The 21,155-nt window shown below is 32.4% G+C and overlaps 1 protein-coding gene across 2 annotated transcripts; it reads left to right on the top strand.

The window, feature by feature from the left end:
• Nucleotides 1-560: 560 nt before the first annotated feature.
• On the top strand, nucleotides 561-17,401 carry LOC134237344 (cleavage and polyadenylation specificity factor subunit 6-like). Of its 2 annotated transcripts, none has more exons than XM_062719448.1 (15): nucleotides 561-669; nucleotides 3,053-3,133; nucleotides 4,003-4,107; nucleotides 5,269-5,372; nucleotides 5,624-5,790; nucleotides 8,172-8,327; nucleotides 8,549-8,634; nucleotides 8,803-8,899; nucleotides 10,575-10,649; nucleotides 10,803-10,921; nucleotides 11,125-11,216; nucleotides 11,372-11,484; nucleotides 11,788-11,935; nucleotides 12,253-12,499; nucleotides 17,088-17,401. In XM_062719448.1, the coding sequence occupies exons 1-14, from the start codon at nucleotides 610-612 to the stop codon at nucleotides 12,482-12,484; spliced, it is 1,635 nt and encodes a 544-aa protein (XP_062575432.1). In that variant the 5' UTR covers nucleotides 561-609; the 3' UTR covers nucleotides 12,485-12,499; nucleotides 17,088-17,401. The 2 variants fall into 2 exon arrangements, with proteins under 2 accessions (XP_062575432.1, XP_062575433.1); XM_062719449.1 differs by lacking the exon at nucleotides 17,088-17,401 and adding an exon at nucleotides 12,809-13,313.
• Nucleotides 17,402-21,155: the final 3,754 nt, after the last annotated feature.

Below are 21,155 nucleotides of genomic sequence, written 5' to 3'. Positions count from 1 at the left end.
CTTTTTTTGCAAAGATGTAATATAATATCTACAGGCAGACATTAATTTTGGCTTAGCCCCCCCCTTTTTAATATCCTAACGACGCCTATATGTATAGGAAAGATAAAGAGTGGGACTGAGAGACATTCTATTCGTTTTCTCCTCGTTCTCGATGATGAGGGTAGGGTAAATCAATTCAAAAGTTTTTCGAAAGACAAATTAACGCAAGCTTCTATTACTAAATCTAAGTCAAGAATATTTATTTTATGCATATTTTTCCAAAGTGCGTTTTAAAAGTGTCTCCATTGTAAAATATTTTGATGTACACTGTTAACGCACTTTGATTTCTTTTCTCTAAGTGCGTTGATTTTGTCCAAATTTTAACGCACTTAATTTGATTTTTTTTTCAAAGTGCGTAGTTTGTTGCCACAGGGGTATTTATAGAAATTATGCATGTATATACAATATACATGTATATGCAAAGAGTCCTTGAAAAAATTCCACAATCATGGCCCACGTGCATTTGTGAAAATCGGGATTGTGTATGGGGGGGGGGTCCTTTGTTTACGGCTTTCCGGTTTAATATTTGTTTCCGGTTTCGGTTTTATTGTAAACTTTGCAAAGGACAAAATGGCGAGCGATGGCGTGGATATTGATTTGTACGACAATTTGGAAGAAGGATTTGATCAGGTAAACATCATATTGATCGAATATATGTCTACAGACAATGTTTAATGAAAATGCAAAAGTTTAACTATCGGTAATGAGGTAATATGCACGCATAATGTAGATTTCTGAACTTCCTGCATAAGCGACCAAGCGTGTCTTCCATGATTAGGCGGAAAGTCCATGCATGATTTCCAATGTTGTATTTTAAGTAAATAATTGAGAAAAAAAATGCAAACTTATTTTCTCAAAAGTATTTATAGGGACATTCTTAATATTTGTATCTATATGTCCAAATTAAAACCATGCCAGAGTTCTTGAAATCTTTTTCCACTCTCAGTCATTTGGACTGACTGCCACAGGTCCAGTACAATCAGTACATTTAGCTACGTAGGTAGAATTACCTACGTAGCTTTATTTACCTAATAGCTTTTTAGCTATTTCAATGTAACTTTTCTTTTTATGGAAAATAGGCAAAAAATCGCAGTTAAATGACTATTGATATTTATACTAGGTTGTCTTTAAAAAACAATCCAAAGCAGAGATAGTTTAAACATTGCTGTGTTTGGTCAATTTAGAGCAAAACATGTAATTCCATTGTTTGGTTATCTGTCCAAAAAATAAAAATTATCATGTTAACCAAATTTCATTCAAGAAACTGTCATACATAGCCCCAAAACTTTCAGAACTTTGATTGCAATTGCGCAGAAAAAGACATTTCTTCAAGAGGGAATTTTTCATGAATTGTTTTCACACGAGTTCAAAGTTGAAAATGATCAATGCATCAACATGATAGTTTTTGCACATCCTGAGAAAAATGCTTTTTTATAGAAATAAATTCATTTGGTAGCTAAATCAAGCTACCTAAGGTAGGTAAATAAAGCTACGTAGGTAATTCTACCTACGTAGCTAAATGTACTGATTGTACTGGACCTGTGCCATGTGAAGTTTGTGTCAGTCTAGACAGATTTCTATCAGCCCCAAAAAAAAATTAAATAAAAGATGAAAACTTTGTTTTTTATCAATACATTGTACATCATGTTTCAATAAACACTGCACACTTCATGCTGATTTGTTAGTCAATTTTCTTTTAATTATCTCGGGGGTCGGTTTTCTTCATAGGTTTTTAATCTAGTTTGATTTTCTCACTTGGCTTACCGTAGCACCATCAACAAACCTGCTTTATCAGTTTACTATTCATAGTTTGACACTTGCGTTCATTGAAGAAGCCATTACAAGATTGCAGAAAAGATTTTGAAAGATGACGATCAGACGTTATATGGAATTGGTACGAAATTTTGTCAGATTTTCGCAAGTTCCTCTGTCAACATTTACCGGTCATTTGGACTGACACAGAAGGCATTTGTAATTTAAAGTAATTGGTCCTTGGTTGTTTTTAGCAGTCTTGCCGACAGGACCGAAAGATTTCAAGAACTCTGCATGCAAATTATCTTTGGGCACATAGCAATTGCCTAACTCATTAACTGGTCATTAATATAATTAGGGCTTGAAACTAATTCTTTATGTTATCAGTCAAGCCAGGTATCACTTTAATTAGATAGGAGTATGGACTAATTTGATAAAATTTTGTCCACAAGGATAATTAGGATATTTTAATTTTTTTCATGTTCTGTACATTTGTTAATATTTGCTGATTGACTTAATCATGTTAATGGAAGATCACAGAGTTTTAAAGTTTTTTTTTTTTGGTGGTTAATTTGCAGAACAATTGTGTATTAATAATGATTTGAGGAGCTCTAAGTTAAACACGCGGCTATAAGTCATTGAACTTGAAGGTTAATTTGCTAAATGACAACATTTTCATATATCAACAATCAATATCTGTTGCATAAAGATAATTTCTAGAAATCAAAATGACTGTGTTTTCCTTTTATGTGCTAGACATCATTTTCCATCAAAATGGTAGTATGATTTTATCTTGCGATTGGTATAGAAAATGTTTTCCTGCTTATCAAAAGCTTAATCTGCTCTGACAATCACAGCCAGTTTATACACAATTCGAGATGTCATTTGTGATGTAGCCATTGCTGCAACGTGTGCATTGGCCGGAGATTGACCCTCTGGTTAATACTGTGAATACAGAGTATCATCATGTGTATAAACTATATGCATTTGTATAGATTATATTTTTAAAAAAAATGAAGCAAATGTGGCTTCAATTACTTTGAAATAAGAGTTAAAGAATATGGTTTCAGAAGCATGTTCCATTTGAGGGTGACCTAAGCACACACTTCTATTATTTTAAAAAATTTCTTAGTTGAACATTTTTAACTTAGGTTTTAATTTTCCCAGAGTTCTTCTGAATCTTGACTTGGTTTAAAAATGTAGAAAACAAATAATGAACAAAGTTTCTTTCAATTTATATTGTGTTTTTTATGTATTTCAGGAGAATGAATTTAATGCAGAGGATGATCTTTATAATGATGTCATAACAGCTCCCTCTAGTGGTGAAAACACAGAAACTGTGGTAAGATAACTAAAACTATTGGTCATTCACCGTCACTCTTCTTCATATGGGAAATAATGCTCAATATAAGTTTAGGTCCTAATTTTTTACTGATTATAGATTCTTTAGTGAATTTTGTAATTATGCCCCCCTTCGAAGAAGGGAGGGCATATTGCTTTGCTGCTGTCTGTCGGTCGGTCTGTCGGTCCATTAAGTTTCTGTTCATTTTCTTCGCAACCGTTGCACATACTGAAATGAAATTTGGTATACAGATATATCACATGAATATCTAGGTCAAGTTCTGTTTCGGGTATGATCGCACCATTTTTGACAGAGTTATGCCCTTTGGACTTAGAAAAATTCCAATTATTTGCAGTTTCCGTTCATTTTCTTCACATCCGTTGCTCATACTGAGATGAAATTTAGTATACAGATATATCACATGAATATCTAGGTCAAATTCTGGTTTGGGTACGTTCGTGCCATTTTTGACAGAGTTATGCCCCTTGGACTTAGACAAATTTCAATTATTTGTAGTTTCCGTTCATTTTCTTCAAAACTGTTGCACATACTGAGATGGAATTTAGTATACAGATATATCACATGAATATCTAGGACAAGTTTTGGTTTGGGTACTTATTTTTAAATTATGCCCCTTGGACTTAGAAAAATTCCAATTATTTGCAGTTTCCGTTCATTTTCTTCACATCCGTTGCACATGCTGAGATGAAATTTAGTATACGGATTTATCAGATGAATATCTAGGACAAATTCTGTTTTGGGTACAATCGTGCCATTTTTGACAGAGTTTTGCCCCTTGGACTTGGAAAAATTCCAATTTGGGGGGAGGGGGGCATAAGTGTTTTACAAACATCTCTTGTTTTTTCTAGCAACAGTCAGAACCAGTAACACCCACAAAGACCACACCGTCAGTGACTGTACCCTCTGGTTACACAGGAAGAAGGATCAGTCTCTATGTTGGAAACCTCACATGGGTAAGTTGTTGAAAATAATTATGCCCCCCTTCGAAGAAGGGAGGGCATATTGCTTTGCTGCTGTCTGTCGGTCGGTCTGTCGGTCCGTCGGTCTGTCGGTCCACTTAGTTTCCGTTCATTTTCTTCACAACCATTGCACATACTGAAATGAAATTTGGTATACAGATATATCACATGAATATCTAGGCCAAGTTCTGTTTTGGGTACGACCGCACCATTTTTCACAGAGTTATGCCCCTTGGACTTAGAAAAATTTCAATTATTTGCAGTTTCCATTCATTTTCTTCAAAACCATTGCACTTACTGAGATGAAATTTAGAATACAGATATATCACATGAATATCTGGGTCAAGTTCTGTTTTGGGTATGATCGCACCACTTTTCACAGAGTTATGCCCCTTGGACTTAGAAAAATTTCAATTATTTGCAGTTTCTGTTCATTTTCTTCACAACCGTTGCACATACTGAGATGAAATTAAGTATACAGATTAATCAGATGAATTTTTAGGCCAAGTTCTGTTTTGAGTACGATCGCATCATTTTTCACAGAGTTATGCCCCTTGGACTTAGAAAAATTTCAATTCTTTGCAGTTTCCGTTCATTTTCTTCAAAACCATTGCACATACTGAGATGAAATTTAGTATACAGATTAATCAGATGAATATCTAAATCAAGTTCTGTTTTGGGTATGATCGCACCACTTTTTACAGAGTTATGTCCCTTGGACTTAGAAAAATTTCAATTATTTGCAGTTTCCGTTCATTTTCTTCACAACTGTTGCACATACTGATATAAAATTTAGTATACAGATTTATCAGATGAATATCAAGTTCTGTTCTATGTACTATCATGCCATTTTTGACAGAGTTTTGCCACTTGGGCTTGGAAAAATTCCAATTTGGGGGGAGGGGGGGGCATAAGTGTTTTACAAACATCTCTTGTTTACTGTTTTAAATTTTCTCTAGACTATATTGAAGTTTTTTAGAAAATGACTAAAAGTCCATGTAAAATTGCAAGCACAAATTATTTTGTGTGCTTTTCAAAAACCTTTCATAATAAGGAATATAATTTTATTACTAAAAGTCAATTAAGAACCAATATTCAAGTGTATTCTGAATATTTTCTTCAAATATAACATGTATACAGTTTGTATCATTTCAGTGGACAACTGATCAAGATCTTATTGATGGACTGGCAGCTATTGGGGTCACAGACTTGGTTGAGATAAAGTTTTATGAAAACAGAGCAAATGGCCAGTCCAAAGGGTAGGTTGTTTTCTTAAATAACTGCATTTAGATTAAGTTACCTGTAATGTTAAATAATGATTAAGTTTCCAGAAAAAAAGGGATGATTATCACTTGATTTAAATTCTGCTCCAAACTTTATCTATACCCTCCCCAGATAGTTACACATATTTGATAGATATTAAATGAGTTGTGCATAAAGACATATTTTGTACATATGAAGTAAGTTGAGTAAACATTTGTTTAAGGCTGAGCATAATTTAATCTTTCAGATTTGCAGTGGTGGTAGTTGGTTCAGACAACTCATCTCGTTTGATATTTGAGAAGTTACCAAAGAAAGAGATCCATGGGCAGGTGCCTCAGATCTCCAACTGTAATAGGCAGGCCTTGAGTCAGTTTGAGGCCCAGGCTCGGAAGGGAGAGCCTCCAGCACAAAATGGTAGGGGACTGTTACAGTCTATTATTAGGTCACCTGAGTAAACTCAGGTGACCTATTGCCATCTGTTTTTGTCCGTCGTCGTCCGTCGTGCGACGTGCGTCGTGCGTTAACATTTAAACATTTTCAGCTTCTTCTCTGAAACCACTGAACCAATTTCAACCAATTTTGGCATATAGCATCTATGGGTGAAGTGGAACAAAAATTGTGAATTTCGTGGTCCCAGCCCCCTGGGGCCTGGGGGGTGGGGCAAAACCCACTCAAATTAGTGCAATCTTTAAAAATTTTCTTCTTTACTCCCAGACATCAAGCAGTCAAATTGTTGGTATGATTGTAATCAGCATTGAGTCCTCTACCAAAATTGTGAAATTCATGGCCCCAGGGTCAGGGGTTCTGGTGTTAGGGCGGGGCTCTATTGATTATATACTGAAAATGCATTAATTCTTTGAAAATCTTCTTCTCTGCTACTGGGAATTAAATAAACAAATTAAGTTCATAGTTATGATGAGCAGGAGTGGCTCTACCAAAATTGTGAATTTTATGGCCCCAGGGTCAGGGGTTCTGGTGTTAGGGTGGGGCTCTATTGATTATATAGTGAAAATGCATTAAATCTTTGAAAATCTTCTTCTCTGCTCCTATGTATTTAATAACATAACTAAGTGCATAGTTATGATGAGCAAGAGTGCCTCTACCAAAATTGTGAATTTCATGGCCCCAGGGTCTGGGGTTCTGGTGTTAGGGTGGGGCTCTATTGATTATATAGTGAATATGCATTAAACCTTTGAAAATCTTCTTCTCTGCTCCTAGGTATTAAATAAACTAATTAAGTAAATAGTTATGATGAGCAAGAGTGCCTCTACCAAAATTGTGAATTTCGTGGCCCCAGGGTCAGGGGTTCTGGTGTTAGGGTGGGGCTCTATTGATTATATAATGAATATGCATTAAATCTTTGAAAATCTTCTTCTCTGCTCCTAGGTATTAAATAAACTAAATAAGTAAATAGTTATGATGAGCAAGAGTGCCTCTACCAAAATTGTGAAATTCATGGCCCCAGGGTCAGGGGTTCTGGTGTTAGGGTGGGGCTCTATTGATTATATAGTGAAAGTGCATTAAATCTTTGAAAATCTTCTCTGCTCCTATGTATTAAATAACATAACTAAGTGCATAGTTATGATGAGCAAGAGTGCCTCTACCAAAATTGTGAATTTCGTGGCCCCAGGGTCAGGGGTTCTGGTGTTAGGGTGGGGCTCTATAATGATTATATGGTGAAAATACATTACATCTATGAAAATCTTTTTCTCTATGAACTATTTTCATAGTTATGATGGGCTCTTCTTTCCAGAATTGTGAATTTCAAGACCCCTGGGTCAGGGATACCAAAATGGGGAGGGGGGCTCTACTTATACTAAAAATGAATTGATTGAAATCTGCTCCTTGGTATCAAACATTTTTGATAAGCAAGTGTGCCTTTTCAAAAATTGTGCAATGTGTAGACCTAGGGTCAGAGGTTCATGTATGGTAGGAGCACTCCTGATTATTGCAGAATATTACTGATTAGTTGACATACTTTTTTTGTTCCCCTACCCTGCTTATCGGTATTAAGTAAACAAACTAAAAAATTGCTAAGTGTATAGTTATGATTAGCAGTGGTGCGTCTGTCAAAATTGTGAATGCCATAGCATCTAGCTTAAAACATGAACCAAATTCAATCATTTGAAAGTTGTTGCATGATGCTCAGGTGACCTATAAGGCCCATGGGCCTCTTGTGTAATTTAGAATATATTTCTATAATCAAAGATCTAAAATACCATTTGATTGAAAATAATGTTGATAAAGATTATTTGTTGGCTTTAAAAAAAAGTTTAATTGTTGGGGGGGGGGGGGGGGGGTAAAAAGTTAAATGAATGATGCTGAACTTTAAGAATAGGCCATCCTTAAAAAAATGTTTGTTTGGAATTGTCGCCTGAAGGGTTTCAGAAACAGGAGGGAGGGAAATTATTATTTTTTTTTTAATTGAAGATAAATTTAAATTTTTGATAAAAATCTCAGTAAACAGTAAATACATTTTCTGACTTAAAAAAAAAAGTACCTACCATCAACAAAACATCCCTTATTTCACATAGATCTGACACTATATTTCAGTGTTTTGTATGGTGCGTGTGATATATGTAATGGGCAAAAAAATTGATTGAATAAAAAAAATCTTCCTACTTTTGGTCAATAATATATTTTCAGGAGGGGGCATTTCAATGAGGCGGGAGGCAATTCCAAACAAACTGTAATTTTATTTTGGCCATATGAATTTATTGTTTGGAGGAAAAAAAGGAAACATTGATTGTGCTGAACTTTGTCAAGATTTATTATGTAATAATGTTGATTTTCAGGAAACACAAATAAAGGAAGTCATCAGCGAAGTCACAGTCCCTCAAGACAGACACCTAAACAGGGATACGTGAATCGTCAACAGAGGCCTACTGGTCCCCAGGTATCTGGTCCCCCGCCAACCGGCCCTCCTCCTACTGGGGCCCCCATGATGCCAGGTTAGAGAGTTTACTCCATTTGTCAATAAAACTTGTTATTCCAATCCATAGAATAGTTATCATGGATTATCAGTTAAATGTTTTAATGATTGAGTCAACTCTTTTAAAATTGCGTGTTTCTTTGCCAATTCAATAATTGGCATATTTCTTCAGAAATAAATGCATTTCGTATAAAAGAAAAAGGGTTGAATTCCAAGGATTATAATTGTCTTTGTGATTAGGTATGCCTCCAGTGTCTGGCCCCCCTCCCCAGGTGCAGTTTCCTCCAGGTTTTCCTCCCAGAACTCTTGGTCCTCCCCCTCCTGTTGTAAGTACTATAAAAAAAATTCTTGGATTCCTTCAAGTCTGCACTTAAAAATTTACAAAAAATGCATGTTTTATTTGTCTGATGGTAACTATATTTTCAAGTGTATTTTTATTATGCAACTTGAACCTTAAATGTTATAATGATTTATGCATGTATTATTCATTAAAGATGATGAGAGGTCCACCACCACCCATTAGGGGGCCACCACCAACAGATCCCAGGGGACCACCACCTCGTTCAGAGTGGGACAGACCCCCAGGTCCAGGTATGTCAAATATTGACGTAGTTCCATCTCTCTTTTGGCAGGATTTGATTTCTATGTTAGGTACTTTTAGTGGAACATTGATTAAAAGCAATGAAAAAGGTAAGCCTTTAGGTTATAATAGACACAAAAAGAAATTTAGAAGAAAACATAAAATTGTGTTATGAGGGTCTTATTTGATTGATTTAATTTTTTAAACTGGAAAGCTAAGTTTTAATTTCTTTTGTAGTTGCCTATGTATTGTAATTCATTAATTTCTGTCTTCTTTCACTGAATCTTCATATCACATAATTGAGCTTTTACTAACAAACCTTGTCGTATTAATCAAGCAAAGATTGATTTTGGCATGCCTATTGCACACAATTATGTAAATCAGAGTGAACAATAACTGCAGGCTGACTATCAAATCTCATTTACCTGGATTTTAACTATGCCATGCTGTCAGAATACTGATTCAATAGTGTACATGTATAACTATTATAATATATATGCATTTTCATGGTTAAAGGAAGATAGGGATATTTTTAATTTTTGTCAAAAATTTCCAAGAAATTTTTTTTTTATAAAAGTTGTTCTCAAAAATAATTTTGAACTTGAAAATCTAGACACGATTTGATCGAAAGTGGTGGTGATGACTTCTATATTTGTTTTTGGAGAGTAGTTGGGGAGTTTTCTTTAATGTTGTGTTACTATTTATAGATCTCTTAACTCAGCCTCCACCTCCAGGCAGTAAGTTAATGCCCTCTTCAGCAAAATCTTATAATTTCTGTATACAGCTTCATGAAAATGGAAAAATAAATGATGTAGGAGTCATAATAACTTTCTTAATGTATTGAAATGAATTAAGAAGCTGTATTAAGAAATTATAGCAAGTCATGTCCCTTTCCCAACATCTTTGTTAAAGACATAGATGTATAATGATAAAAGTAATGGTGTTGGAACTGGCTTAAAGGGAAAGCATGTGCTAAGATTTGCATGAACCGAAGTGTATGTTGCCTGTGTATAGGTTAAGACTTATGGAGAAGGGTGATGAAGTTTTTTTTTTTAAAAAAATTAAAAATCTCCTGCCCAGTACTTAGATGGCATTTCTAAAAATTTTTCTTTTTATTTTTTTTTTTTTGTTTTACTTTTTTTTGAAAATCTTTGAAATGAATATTAAAATGCTGAAACTGGATATATCAGTCACAATCTTGGATTTGTTTCCTCAAATTCAAAGAATTGTCAACTTCAGAGTATTCTGATGAGAGTAAAAAAATTTGCCAGGATTTTTTTCTCTCTGATGTTTGTTCCGATATATAAATATATGTATCAAAATGAAATATTTCAAGGGCTTACTGGGGTTGTTGCTTCTGGTGACAAAAGATATTTTAATGAGAACTAAGTATAGACATTGATTAATGCAATATTGCATCACTTGTTATGTTATACTGTTATACTCAACTGTTGTTTGGTTGCTGCATTATCTTATTCATTCCATTCCATGTAATGGACACAGAATTTTAGATATCAGAATAATATTTTTTTTTCATTGCATGCCTGAAATTTATTATGTACATGTATGATTAAGGGTGTATATATGATAACTGTCATAGTAACATCTATGAAAACACTAAAACTTGCACCTCTTTACATGCCAACTTAACCATGTAGTTCTGTATAATGATTTTGTTCCTTTCAGCACCCTACCCTCCACTTGGCCCCCCACCAGGACCCCAGCCGGTCCCTCCCCCAGGAGCCCGACCGCCAGGACCTGGTAGGGCATTTCTTGTCAATTTCTCACTAATTTTAGAAAAAAAGTCTGTTGTAAATGACTAAAACACTCACTTTCTAAGTGTATAAGTGAATACAAGTGTATGATTTTATTTTTATGTTAAGTTTTTAAAGTAATTTTTATGTTTGTTTACAGGGATGCCACATCAGCAACCGCCAATGTCAATCCCCCCACCGGGTCACCCTCCAGCCCCAGCCCCACATGTCAACCCAGCGTTTTTCCCTCCCCAACATGGTGGACCACCCCCAACTATTGTAAGATCCATGATTTTAAAACTGTTTTGTTAAATAGTTGAATGAAATTCTTTAAAAAAATGAATATGGTGCTTACAAAGAAAAAAATCAATTATTTTATAAAGGAACAATTTCCATGTTCATTTGTAAAATTGTTATTGCAACTACTCCTTAAAAACAAATACTGAATGTTCAGAGGATCATAATGCAACCTTTGTTTTTAGCCCCACCCTACACCTGGACATCATGACCCTTACAGAGCCCCACCCCCTGTCTCGTATCCAAGTGACCATTACTCTAGGCCCCCAACAGAAAGGTTTGTTTTGTACTTGGAGGACTAGTGGTCCATGATAACATAATATAACCTCTTCTTATCCGTTTTTCCAAATTGTTTAAAAATTTAATATCTTATGTGACACAGCATTGGAAAAATGTTCTGAATACTTAATTTAGCTGTTTGATATTTTTCAGAGCTGAGCCACAGTCTCCAGCCCTCAGTGAACAAGAGTTTGAGGAGATATTTCAAAGAAATAAGACGGTGTCCAGCAGTGCCATTTCAAGAGCTGTTCAAGATGCTAGTGCAGGTACCCCAGAATGTATTTCTAACAGTCATAACAATATAAATCATAGACATGCCTTATTTCAATAGCTACTCCTTTGATTTTCAGTTGTTTGAAAATGTTCATATTCATAACACTTCTTTAACTGCTTGATTGATACTTGATTATTCTTAGTAATAGTAATTTGTACCAGTGCAGTTGAAGTTTAATAAGATCCAACTAATGTTCATTAAATCAGAATTATTTCTCTACGAATGTTTTTACAAGTAATTTGTTTTTTCTCATTGGTTTGAAAATCACCTAGTGTTTATGTGTTTTGCTTTGCAGGTGAATTTGCGAGTGCAATTGAGACTCTGGTGACAGCCATATCTCTGATAAAACAGTCAAAGATTGCCAGTGACGATCGCTGTAAAATCCTCATCAGTTCACTTCAGGATACTCTTCATGGAATCGAGGAAAAATCTTACGGATCAAAGTAAGGATGCATATTTGAAATATATTTAAACTAGATATGTGTATCGATAGATTTCGGGTAAATTAGTATATTTTATTTAACAAGACAGTGTTCTTTAGGATTTTCTAAAGCTAGTTACTAATTTAAAGAAGAAAACATATATCCGTGTGTGTTTTAAAACTGAAAAGGCACAAGTTTTCATCACAGATATTTTTTTTAACTAGAGATGTACTTTCAATATGTAAAGAAGTTTCAAAGACACACTATAACATATACCTGTAATACAATAAGAAAAAGTTTCAGCTGCATAATGAATTCTTGATGTACTTTGCTTAAAGGAGCAGCAGTAGAAGATCCCGATCAAGAGAGAGAGACAGAGAGCGAAAAGAAAGAAGTCGCAGCCACAGGTCAAGAAGCCGAGACAGAGAGAGGGAGTATCGCGAGAGGAGCCGAGAAAGAGATCGCCATTATGAGGCTGAGTCCAGTTCTTCATCCTCTCGATCTCACCGGGACCGAGATCGCGACCGAGACAGGGACAGGGAGAGAGAGTACAGTAGCAGACGTCACTAGATTGACTTTTACTTGGTAAGGATTTACAGAAAGTTTCCATAGTTTCAACTAATGCCTTTCGTTTTCAGGTTTTCTAACCAGCAGGTACTGCAAAGGTGATGAAAATTATGAGGCTGAATTGCTAAGAATATTTCTACCCATGAAATGTTGCATGCTTTTGTTCATTAATCATTTTCTGTGTAATATTACTGTCATTCTGTCAGTACAATTTCCACTTAGTGTCCTTTGAAGTAATGGTAAAGAAGGTAGGTGCTAGGGTGTTGAAGATATTGTTAAATAGAAATTTATTTCTTTAGTTTTAAATCATTACCTTTCTTTTTGCAGATGTAGAAATAGAGGCTACTCTTTTCCTCACCGATGGTGCTTTTTGTCCCATAATTCAGGAATATCCCATTAAAAGTGATTGAAAAAAATAGGTTTATCTGCCCATAGAATAAGATGTAAACCATACAATCAATGTTAGAGATATTCTACTGTCCATCTAAAAATATATGCAATCTGCATAATGACATAAAAACTTGTGAAAAGGTGGAATGGCTTTAAGTCTTTTACAATAAAACATGCTTATGTTGAAGTGCCAGGGACGAGCTATTTTGAAAAATCTCCTTTTTATAAGGGTCAATTCATTGAAAGCATGTTTTACTGTTTTATTATTAAAAAGAATAATAATACTTGTGCTTTCAAAGAAGTAAACAGCCTATTTCAACAAAGCAAAGATAGAAAATGTATTCTGCAAGTAGACATTCCAAATGAAAACCATTCCACTTTTGTTGATCTTCATATTAAAGCCATTCCATCTCAAATGCAGTCAGTTTTTGGAGAAATTAATGTCAGACTTATTCACTTTGATTTATGGATATACTTGCCCTAAGTCAAAACTTTGACTGAGTGTTGTTTTTAAATTTACCAAAAAAATTTCCAAGCAATATATATTACAAATTTTATATGGCATTATCATCCAAAGGATGTCAATTTCACCATAAGATATGCTGAGTCTTTCATCAGTATGTATTTTACATAGAGAAATATTCTGGACTCTTTACATCCAGAATTTTTAACTTTTTTTTCTTTGCCCAAAATGTTTTTATATTTATTTTTTATTTGTCATTTATTTATTATTTAAGGTGTATTCTTTATCCTCTTGCATTTTATATGCTCATTCTTTCACATGTGCCAAAGCAGAGTAACAAAACATTTTATCCTTGCATATTGCATATCAATGTTTAAACGTAAGATATAAGATTCCCATGTGCAAATCTTTCAAAGCACCCAGAACATGTTCGAATTGAATATAAATACATATTGAGGGATAATTTCAATAGTGAATGTGTTTGTACATGTACAGTATAAGTAATATTTATGAGTTTCTTTTAAATCTCCCTGGCTTTGGAAATCAAAATTCAAGATTATATTTTAAATTTGAAATGACTTTAATATGCCAGATTTCTGTTGTTCCTTGTAATTCTTGATGTATTCAAAAATCTGCTCTCAAAATATTTAATGGGTCACCAATTTAAAAATAATGATAAGTGAATTAACAACTATTGCATTCTTTAATCCATGTATACAGCTGAAAAAAAATAACTTGTGAAATTAGATTATGGAGGTATCCATTGCAAAGTTTCTGTATTACTGAATACTGGTAGATATATAAAAACTTTAAGTGACACATATAGCACTAGTTTAAAATCTGATGGATATAGTCATGTTGTAAAGTTTTGATGACACTTGTGAAAAGAGGGGTTGTACCCAATACTGGAATTGGTTGCTATTTGTAGTATTTCCTTTTGTAAACTGTTTAATTGTAAGCAAGAATTTAAATGTGTAATGTGTCTGTAAAAGACATGCATATCATATGGGGGTGGGGCAGATCTTCCAAAGGTAAGTGAAATGGTAAGTACTTAAAATAATTGTTTAAATAAAATATATTAGAATGAAATTTTAAAAAATTATACAAGAATATTTTAATATGCCAAAACTTTCTTTTCAGGGAAATTAAAATGTATTCATTGTTCAATATGTTATTTTGAATATGATTTGATGTGCTGTAAGAGATTTATGTATGAATAGCATATTGAGTATTATGAAAAGCATGTTATGTTGTCATAGTTTTGTTCATGATCAAAATTGACATTGAAGATTAATACCAATTAACACATAACCATCTTACTTGTGCACCATGTTGAATTAAGTTCATAGCACCAATAGAAATTGCATTATAGATTTCACAAGACATCTAAAAAAAGACAAAATTTGTAAGATTTTTATTGGTGCAACATTGCATTGATTCATTGTGCAGAAAATATCATATTCAAGGTGTTCATTAAATCAATGTTTGTTTGCCCTCTCTCTCCAAACTCAGGCTTGGTAGATGATAATTTTTTTTTTTTTTCAAATATTTCATCAATCTTGAATTTTGTCCAACAAATATATACAAAAAAGAAAGGTATGAACAAATTTGAAATATTGTTAAAATAAAATGAATGAGAAAATTTGGAATGAATTGAAAAAAGGGTATTGTTGCCAGAAAACATGAAAAAAAAAAAAATTCCGGAGTCTAGGTGTTTTAACCAATTGGTTGGGAGAGAGTAAATTTTTTAAGGAAGAGCTAATAATCTTTTTTTTTTTTCAGCAAAATACCTTCGTACAGTATACATTTGTATTATATGCACTGCAATTTTTCATTAGAATGTACATTGTCCCAGATAATGTCAAGCGTGAACAGGTATTAATGTTTACAGTTAATGTAAGTTGTTAACAATTTTCTTTGATTTATATGTACTGTGATATGTCTTGATTGGAATTCATCATCTTCAGGCTTTTTTTGTAGAAAATTCTTAGCCCTGAAAAATTGCAGTGGGTTGCATTTATAATTTGTAGTTAACTGTGAATTACTATATTTGAACTTTTCTTGCAGGTAATTCTTAGTTTGGAAGACCATTTTGTATTATTTAAACAAAATGTCGCTCTACAGGTTTAATATACGCAAACCTTGACTATAAATGAATACATACATTTACCATGTTTCTTAGTAAACACCAATTTATTATCGAATTTAATGAATTTTTATTTAATTTTTTGCAAGTTGCATTTTTGTTGCACTGTGTTGCAACATCATTTGTTTCAGTAAAAACTGAAATGGTTGCTGTCATTTGATTCCTGTTTCAAATAACAAGTCCTAAAATTCGTAATAGAAAGTCCTAAGATATTTTTTGATTTAATTTTTGCAAGTTGCATTCTGTTGCACTGTGTTGCAACATTTATTTCCGTAAAAATTGAAATGGTTATTTTTTTAGATTCGTATTTATATAGTAAGTCTCAAGAGCGAATATGTTATCAAGTTTAAAATGAAGTGGCAGGTGAGAAAGGATATACATTAGTTTCAGTTTTATAAATTCAATTGCATGGTTGGCAAATTTTTTTCAATGTTTTTTTTTTGTCCACTAAAGATGTAGAAAAGAGAGTCTAAATGATGTGAAAAAAGTTTTATGCAAATTGTAAAGATAAAGTAAGATTTAATAGATCCCTAAAATGCGGAGAATACTGTTCAATATTGAAAATTTGAAATCGGGATTTAATTCTAGGAAATGAGACAGATTTAGTTTGCAATGCTTGATTTAAAAGGATAAAGGGGGTTGTGAAAGTGTTTTGAATAATTTTACAAGAATTCTAGGAAATGTTATAAGTTTTTCAAATTATTTAGAAAATTGCGTGCTTCTTTGTTATGTGTTTGCTCGTGTTCTGGTCTCTTGTAAATTCAAAGTAGTCAACTTCATAAAAGTATTGCTTTGACTGTAGTAAGTTTTGGACTTTAAAGTTCTGTTTGACAATTTCTTTAAAAAAATCTTTTATGGTATTTGAATGGAGTGAAAAGTTTGTGTTTTTGATTTAGACATATAGAATATGAGATGAGAAAGTGAGAAACTTGTTTGAAACTTGCTTATATGCTATTTCATTTGCTTTAAAGTTTTGTGATGAACAAGAATTAAGGTTAATATATTTAACAAGATAATAAATCCGGTATTAAAACTACGAGTGTGTTATGATGGGAGAAGGATGCAGTATGAATGTCAGTAAATTTAGTTTTGTACCATGTTAGATTGCAAGATGGGGTATTTTATGTCCACCTGCTTAAATGATAGTAGATAATTGCTTTAATTTTATTTATATATTAGATACTTCTTATGGTCATTGATAAGCTTGGTGTTTGATTAATTTTGTAAGGTGTTTTGATGTATGTTTCAGTTTTATGTTGATCAAATTTCTCAAAAACTTTCTAAAATCTTGAAACTGAAGCATAGAATGAAACATATCGATATGTTTTGTACTTTCTTTATCCTTGAATACTGTATTTGATATAATAATGTTTGTAAAAGTAGATATGCACTTTCGTTGGTATATTTTTGAAGACATTCTTTACTGATAAAAAAAGGAGAAACATTCATTCTTTATTGAAAAAAGGAAAGTCAAAGTGTCATTTATTATTTGTTAATTATAAATATTTATATATTGAAAAATAAAAAAAAAGTGCTTTGGTGCATATCTACTGAAAAACTATGAACTAAGATCAATGGTTACCTTTCTTTTCGTCTTCTCTTTGTAGGTTTATGTCTGGATGTGTCAAGCCAATCCTTTTAATGTAAATTCTACTAGTAGCCACGCCTTCATTGTTTTTGCGTCAATATGTATCATGTATATTTTAATTTGTTCACTTGGATATCACATGGAGATTTTAATCATTGAAACTTCATCTTCATCGTTGTGAAATCATCATTGCGCCGATGGAAAAGTGATTAGAAGATGGATTTACAGAATAGAAGAGGATTCATTTTTCCAGGGATCTACTTTTGGAATGAAGTGCATCTGGATATTGCCACGTGTTATAAAATAGCATTTAAATAAATATGTTGTAAATAATCTTTTTTCCCTTTCTTTTATTTGTGTTCATGATGCAGTAACACATTTAAAGTACATTTGTGAGAGACAGACACTCTACATGGAAAAAGTCCTATGATCGTTTCCTATCAATTTAGTCTATTTATTTTGTATTGAAATGACAACCACGTGTCAATTATAGAAGAAGGAACAATACTTTTTCTGAGCCGTGAACAGTTCCTTAAACATTAAAAATTTAGATTTTTCATAGTCCAAAACATAGGATTGAAATTCTTAAAATGAACAAATCCATTTATATAAAGTTGACTTGACACTGGTATATCCAAATTGAGCTTGAAATAAAAGATATATGGTCTAACACATTTATATTGAGATATTGCAATAAAAGACATGGTATTAGACCAAAAAAAAAAAACGGAAATTTTTCTATCTTGAACTTTCCTTTCCTTATAACCTGCATATGGGTATACATACATGAATGTCTCCCACATTGATTGGAAAGATGAGACCATGACCTACGTTTGAACAACCACTCGAAAACCATTGTCAACCTCGACTGCGCCTCGGTTTATATTGGTTTGTGGTGAAAATTTTCAGTGTTACACTCATCTACATGCAATGTTTAAATAACATCACCCGTGTCCTCATGGTGCAGGGTATATAATTTTTTTTGTTCTTTGTTCGTTATTTTAAATTATAATTGAGAGCGCGGGAACATTTTATCTCCATATTATTTTAATTTCTTTGTAAACGATCCGAAAGATAAAAACTAAATTTTGCTTAAATCTTTGAACAGTCAAAGAAGAAAAAGAAACTTTTGAGAAGTTGTACGGTTAATGTTTTATGTTTCCAAATACTAACTTGGCTTGTTTGACTAGCACCTTGGTGTTCTCTTTAGATTTATACATGTCATTCTTCTCAACTTTTTGGGAGAGAACTTTTAAATATAGAAAATGTTTGATGTCCAGTCAAATTAATTAAAATGTTTGAAGTACCAGGTATAATACCATTGATTAAATTAAATGTACCGACAATATGAATTATAAATATCAATATCTGATCTTTTTTGTTAAACAATATAACATGCCCTAGCCTATTCTTGTACTTAAGTAAACCAGGAAGAAGCAAATGAATGCAATGCTTCCAAATATTTGTAAATTAAACCATAGGTACTCTTGAAATATTATTGAATAGTGTCAGATAACCCACCGTTATTATCTCTCATTTAGGTTGCAAATTAAGTATTTCAAGGTTGAAATGTTTTGTGAAATAAGAGAAAAAGAAATTTAATATTACGTGTACTTATTTTTGGTTTATGAAGGAATATTAAGGTTCATTATGTGTGTCGTTGGGCGACACTACTAAGAACGAACAAGATCCTCCAGGAACTTATTCTTCTTATTCTCAATAATAAACGCCCTAACAACAAGAAATAAACGCCCTAACAACGATAAAAAAATAATGAGAACAAAGCAATATGGTGTCTAATTTGAGAATTTTTTTTTTTTTTTTTTTTTTTTTTTTTTTTGAAAAACTTTTATTTGATAACTAATTTTCAGACCCTGTGCCAATAGTTTCGAACATATCAGCAGCCCAAAATTATCCTAGACCAAAAGTTAAAGGTTTTGTTAAGGACAGATGATACAAACAATTTTTTTCTTTGAAAAAGATGTATTATCATGTCACAAGTTTAGAAAAGTGGATGATTCTTAGAATTTTTTCTCCTAAGAACTAGAATATGAAAAAGACTTGGAAAATATTAGTAATATTTCATTAAAAAACAAATATAGACAAATCACATTCAGTAAAGGTTTACAGGTGAAAATAAATTTCAGAATATGTTACCATGGTGCTAAAAGTGTAATATAAACTTAAGAAAAATATACCAAGCCAGGTGAATTTTATTAGGAAAAGCTAAATGGTAAAAATCAGCCTATGTGATATTGCTAATTTTTTGTCATTTTGATCTTCATCTTAAAATTCACCTGGCTTGGTATTTTTTTCTTCAGTTAATATTACACTTTTAGCATCATTTTTTTTATTGAAATATTACAAATATTTTCCAAGCCTATTTCATTTTCTGGTTCTTCGGAGAAAAAAATTTTCAGAACCATCCACTTTTCTAAATTTGTGACATGATATTCAATCTTTTTCAAAGAAAAAATTTGTTTGTATCATCTGTCCTTAAGAACTTGGACAAGATTTGAAGTTAATATTTTCTCTATAATATATCGACTTACATATTTTAATAGGATTTCACACAAAAATTTATCAAAAATCTTATCTCATTTAAAAGTTATTACAATTTTAATTTTTTTGGCGGGTTGATTGACACATTCTTGCACTTTCAGAAATCTTAACTTTACACTTAATCCTTTGGAAAAGTGACAATCTTGTTTTGTATGAATGAAAAATATTAATACTATAATGCAGAAAATTCCGAGTAGACATGCTCGAAAGCAAAACAAACACACAATATATTGTCAGTCCGTGCAGTTGTGGTGAGCAGACTTTGGCTATGAAACGCACCCGGTGAATCGAAAACATCAAACAATAACAGAGCTCTAGCCCTGTTTACAAAAACTGTGTACATAACACAAGTGTGCTCGATTTGCTAAACCCTGTACACAACGGAATGACAATCTTTGTGAAGGAGTTTTGCTTTCTAACATTTCTACTCTAAATAAAATTATTTTTCTGGATGAATTGAGTTTAAATATTTCTCATTAATACATAACAAGATTGTCACTTTCCCTAAGGATAATGAATAAAGTTAAAAGTTGTGAAAATGCAAGGATGTGTCAATCAAACCCGCCAAAACATTAAAAGTTTTAATAACTTTTAAATGAAATAAGATTTTTAATTAATTTTTGTGTTACATGCTATTAAAATATATAATTCGTGTTATTATACAGAAAATATTAATTCAAATCTGTGTCCAAGTACCTTTAATTTACGGTCGAGAAAGAGTTAAGAAGAGTTGTAAAGCTATGTAATTCCATTTTTTAAAATGAACTAAGGCCTAAAGGGCCATATGGTTTTCTAGAAGGTAAACTTTTAAAATTTCTTTCTTGTACAATTTTATGCATTTAATTATTAATTTTGATACATAAGCCTTTACATTAAAATTTTTATTGGACAATATTTCATCTCTATCTCTCATTTAGGTTGCAAATTATATAAGTTTTTCAAGGTTGAAATGTTTTGTGAAATAAGTGAAAAAGAAAGGATTAATACTACGTGTACTTATTTTTGGTTTATGAAGGAATATTAAGGTTCATTATGTGTGTCGTTGGGCGACACTACTAAGAACGAACAAGATCCTCCAGGAACTTATTCTTATTCTCAAGAATAAACGCCCTATTAACAAGAAATAAACGCCCTAACAACGAGAAAAAATAATGAAAACAAAGCAATACGGTGTCTTATTTGAGAAAATGTATTTTTTTGGAAAAAGTTTTATTTGATAACCAATTTCAGACCCTGTGCGAATATTTTCGAACATATCAGCAGCCCAAAATTATCCTAGACCTAAAGTTAAAGGTTTTGTTAAGAATGTTATTAATTTACGGTCGGGAAAGAGTTAAGAAGACACTTTATTAGAGTTGTAAAGCTATGTAATTCCATATTTAAAATGAACTAAGGGGCCAATATAATTTTCTTAAGGTAAACTTTTTAAATTTCTTTCTTGTACAATTTTATGCATTTAATTATTAATTTTGATACAAAAGTCATTACATTTAAATTTTTATTGGACAATATTTCATCTCTTCAA

Source organism: Saccostrea cucullata, unplaced genomic scaffold (genome assembly GCF_032062105.1).
Source record: "Saccostrea cucullata isolate Sc308-1 unplaced genomic scaffold, CSIRO_AGI_Scuc_v1 ctg235, whole genome shotgun sequence".
Taxonomy (NCBI): domain Eukaryota; kingdom Metazoa; phylum Mollusca; class Bivalvia; order Ostreida; family Ostreidae; genus Saccostrea; species Saccostrea cuccullata.
This window is presented reverse-complemented; position numbering and strand designations above follow the sequence as displayed.

Coding starts and splice junctions, on each gene's coding strand:
- LOC134237344 (XM_062719448.1), top strand. CDS start 610: ATGGCGAGCGATGGCGTGGATATTGATTTGTACGACAATTTGGAAGAA. Junction 5,791..8,171: donor AGAGCCTCCAGCACAAAATG/GTAGGGGACTGT, acceptor GTTGATTTTCAG/GAAACACAAATAAAGGAAGT. Junction 11,485..11,787: donor TGTTCAAGATGCTAGTGCAG/GTACCCCAGAAT, acceptor TTTGCTTTGCAG/GTGAATTTGCGAGTGCAATT.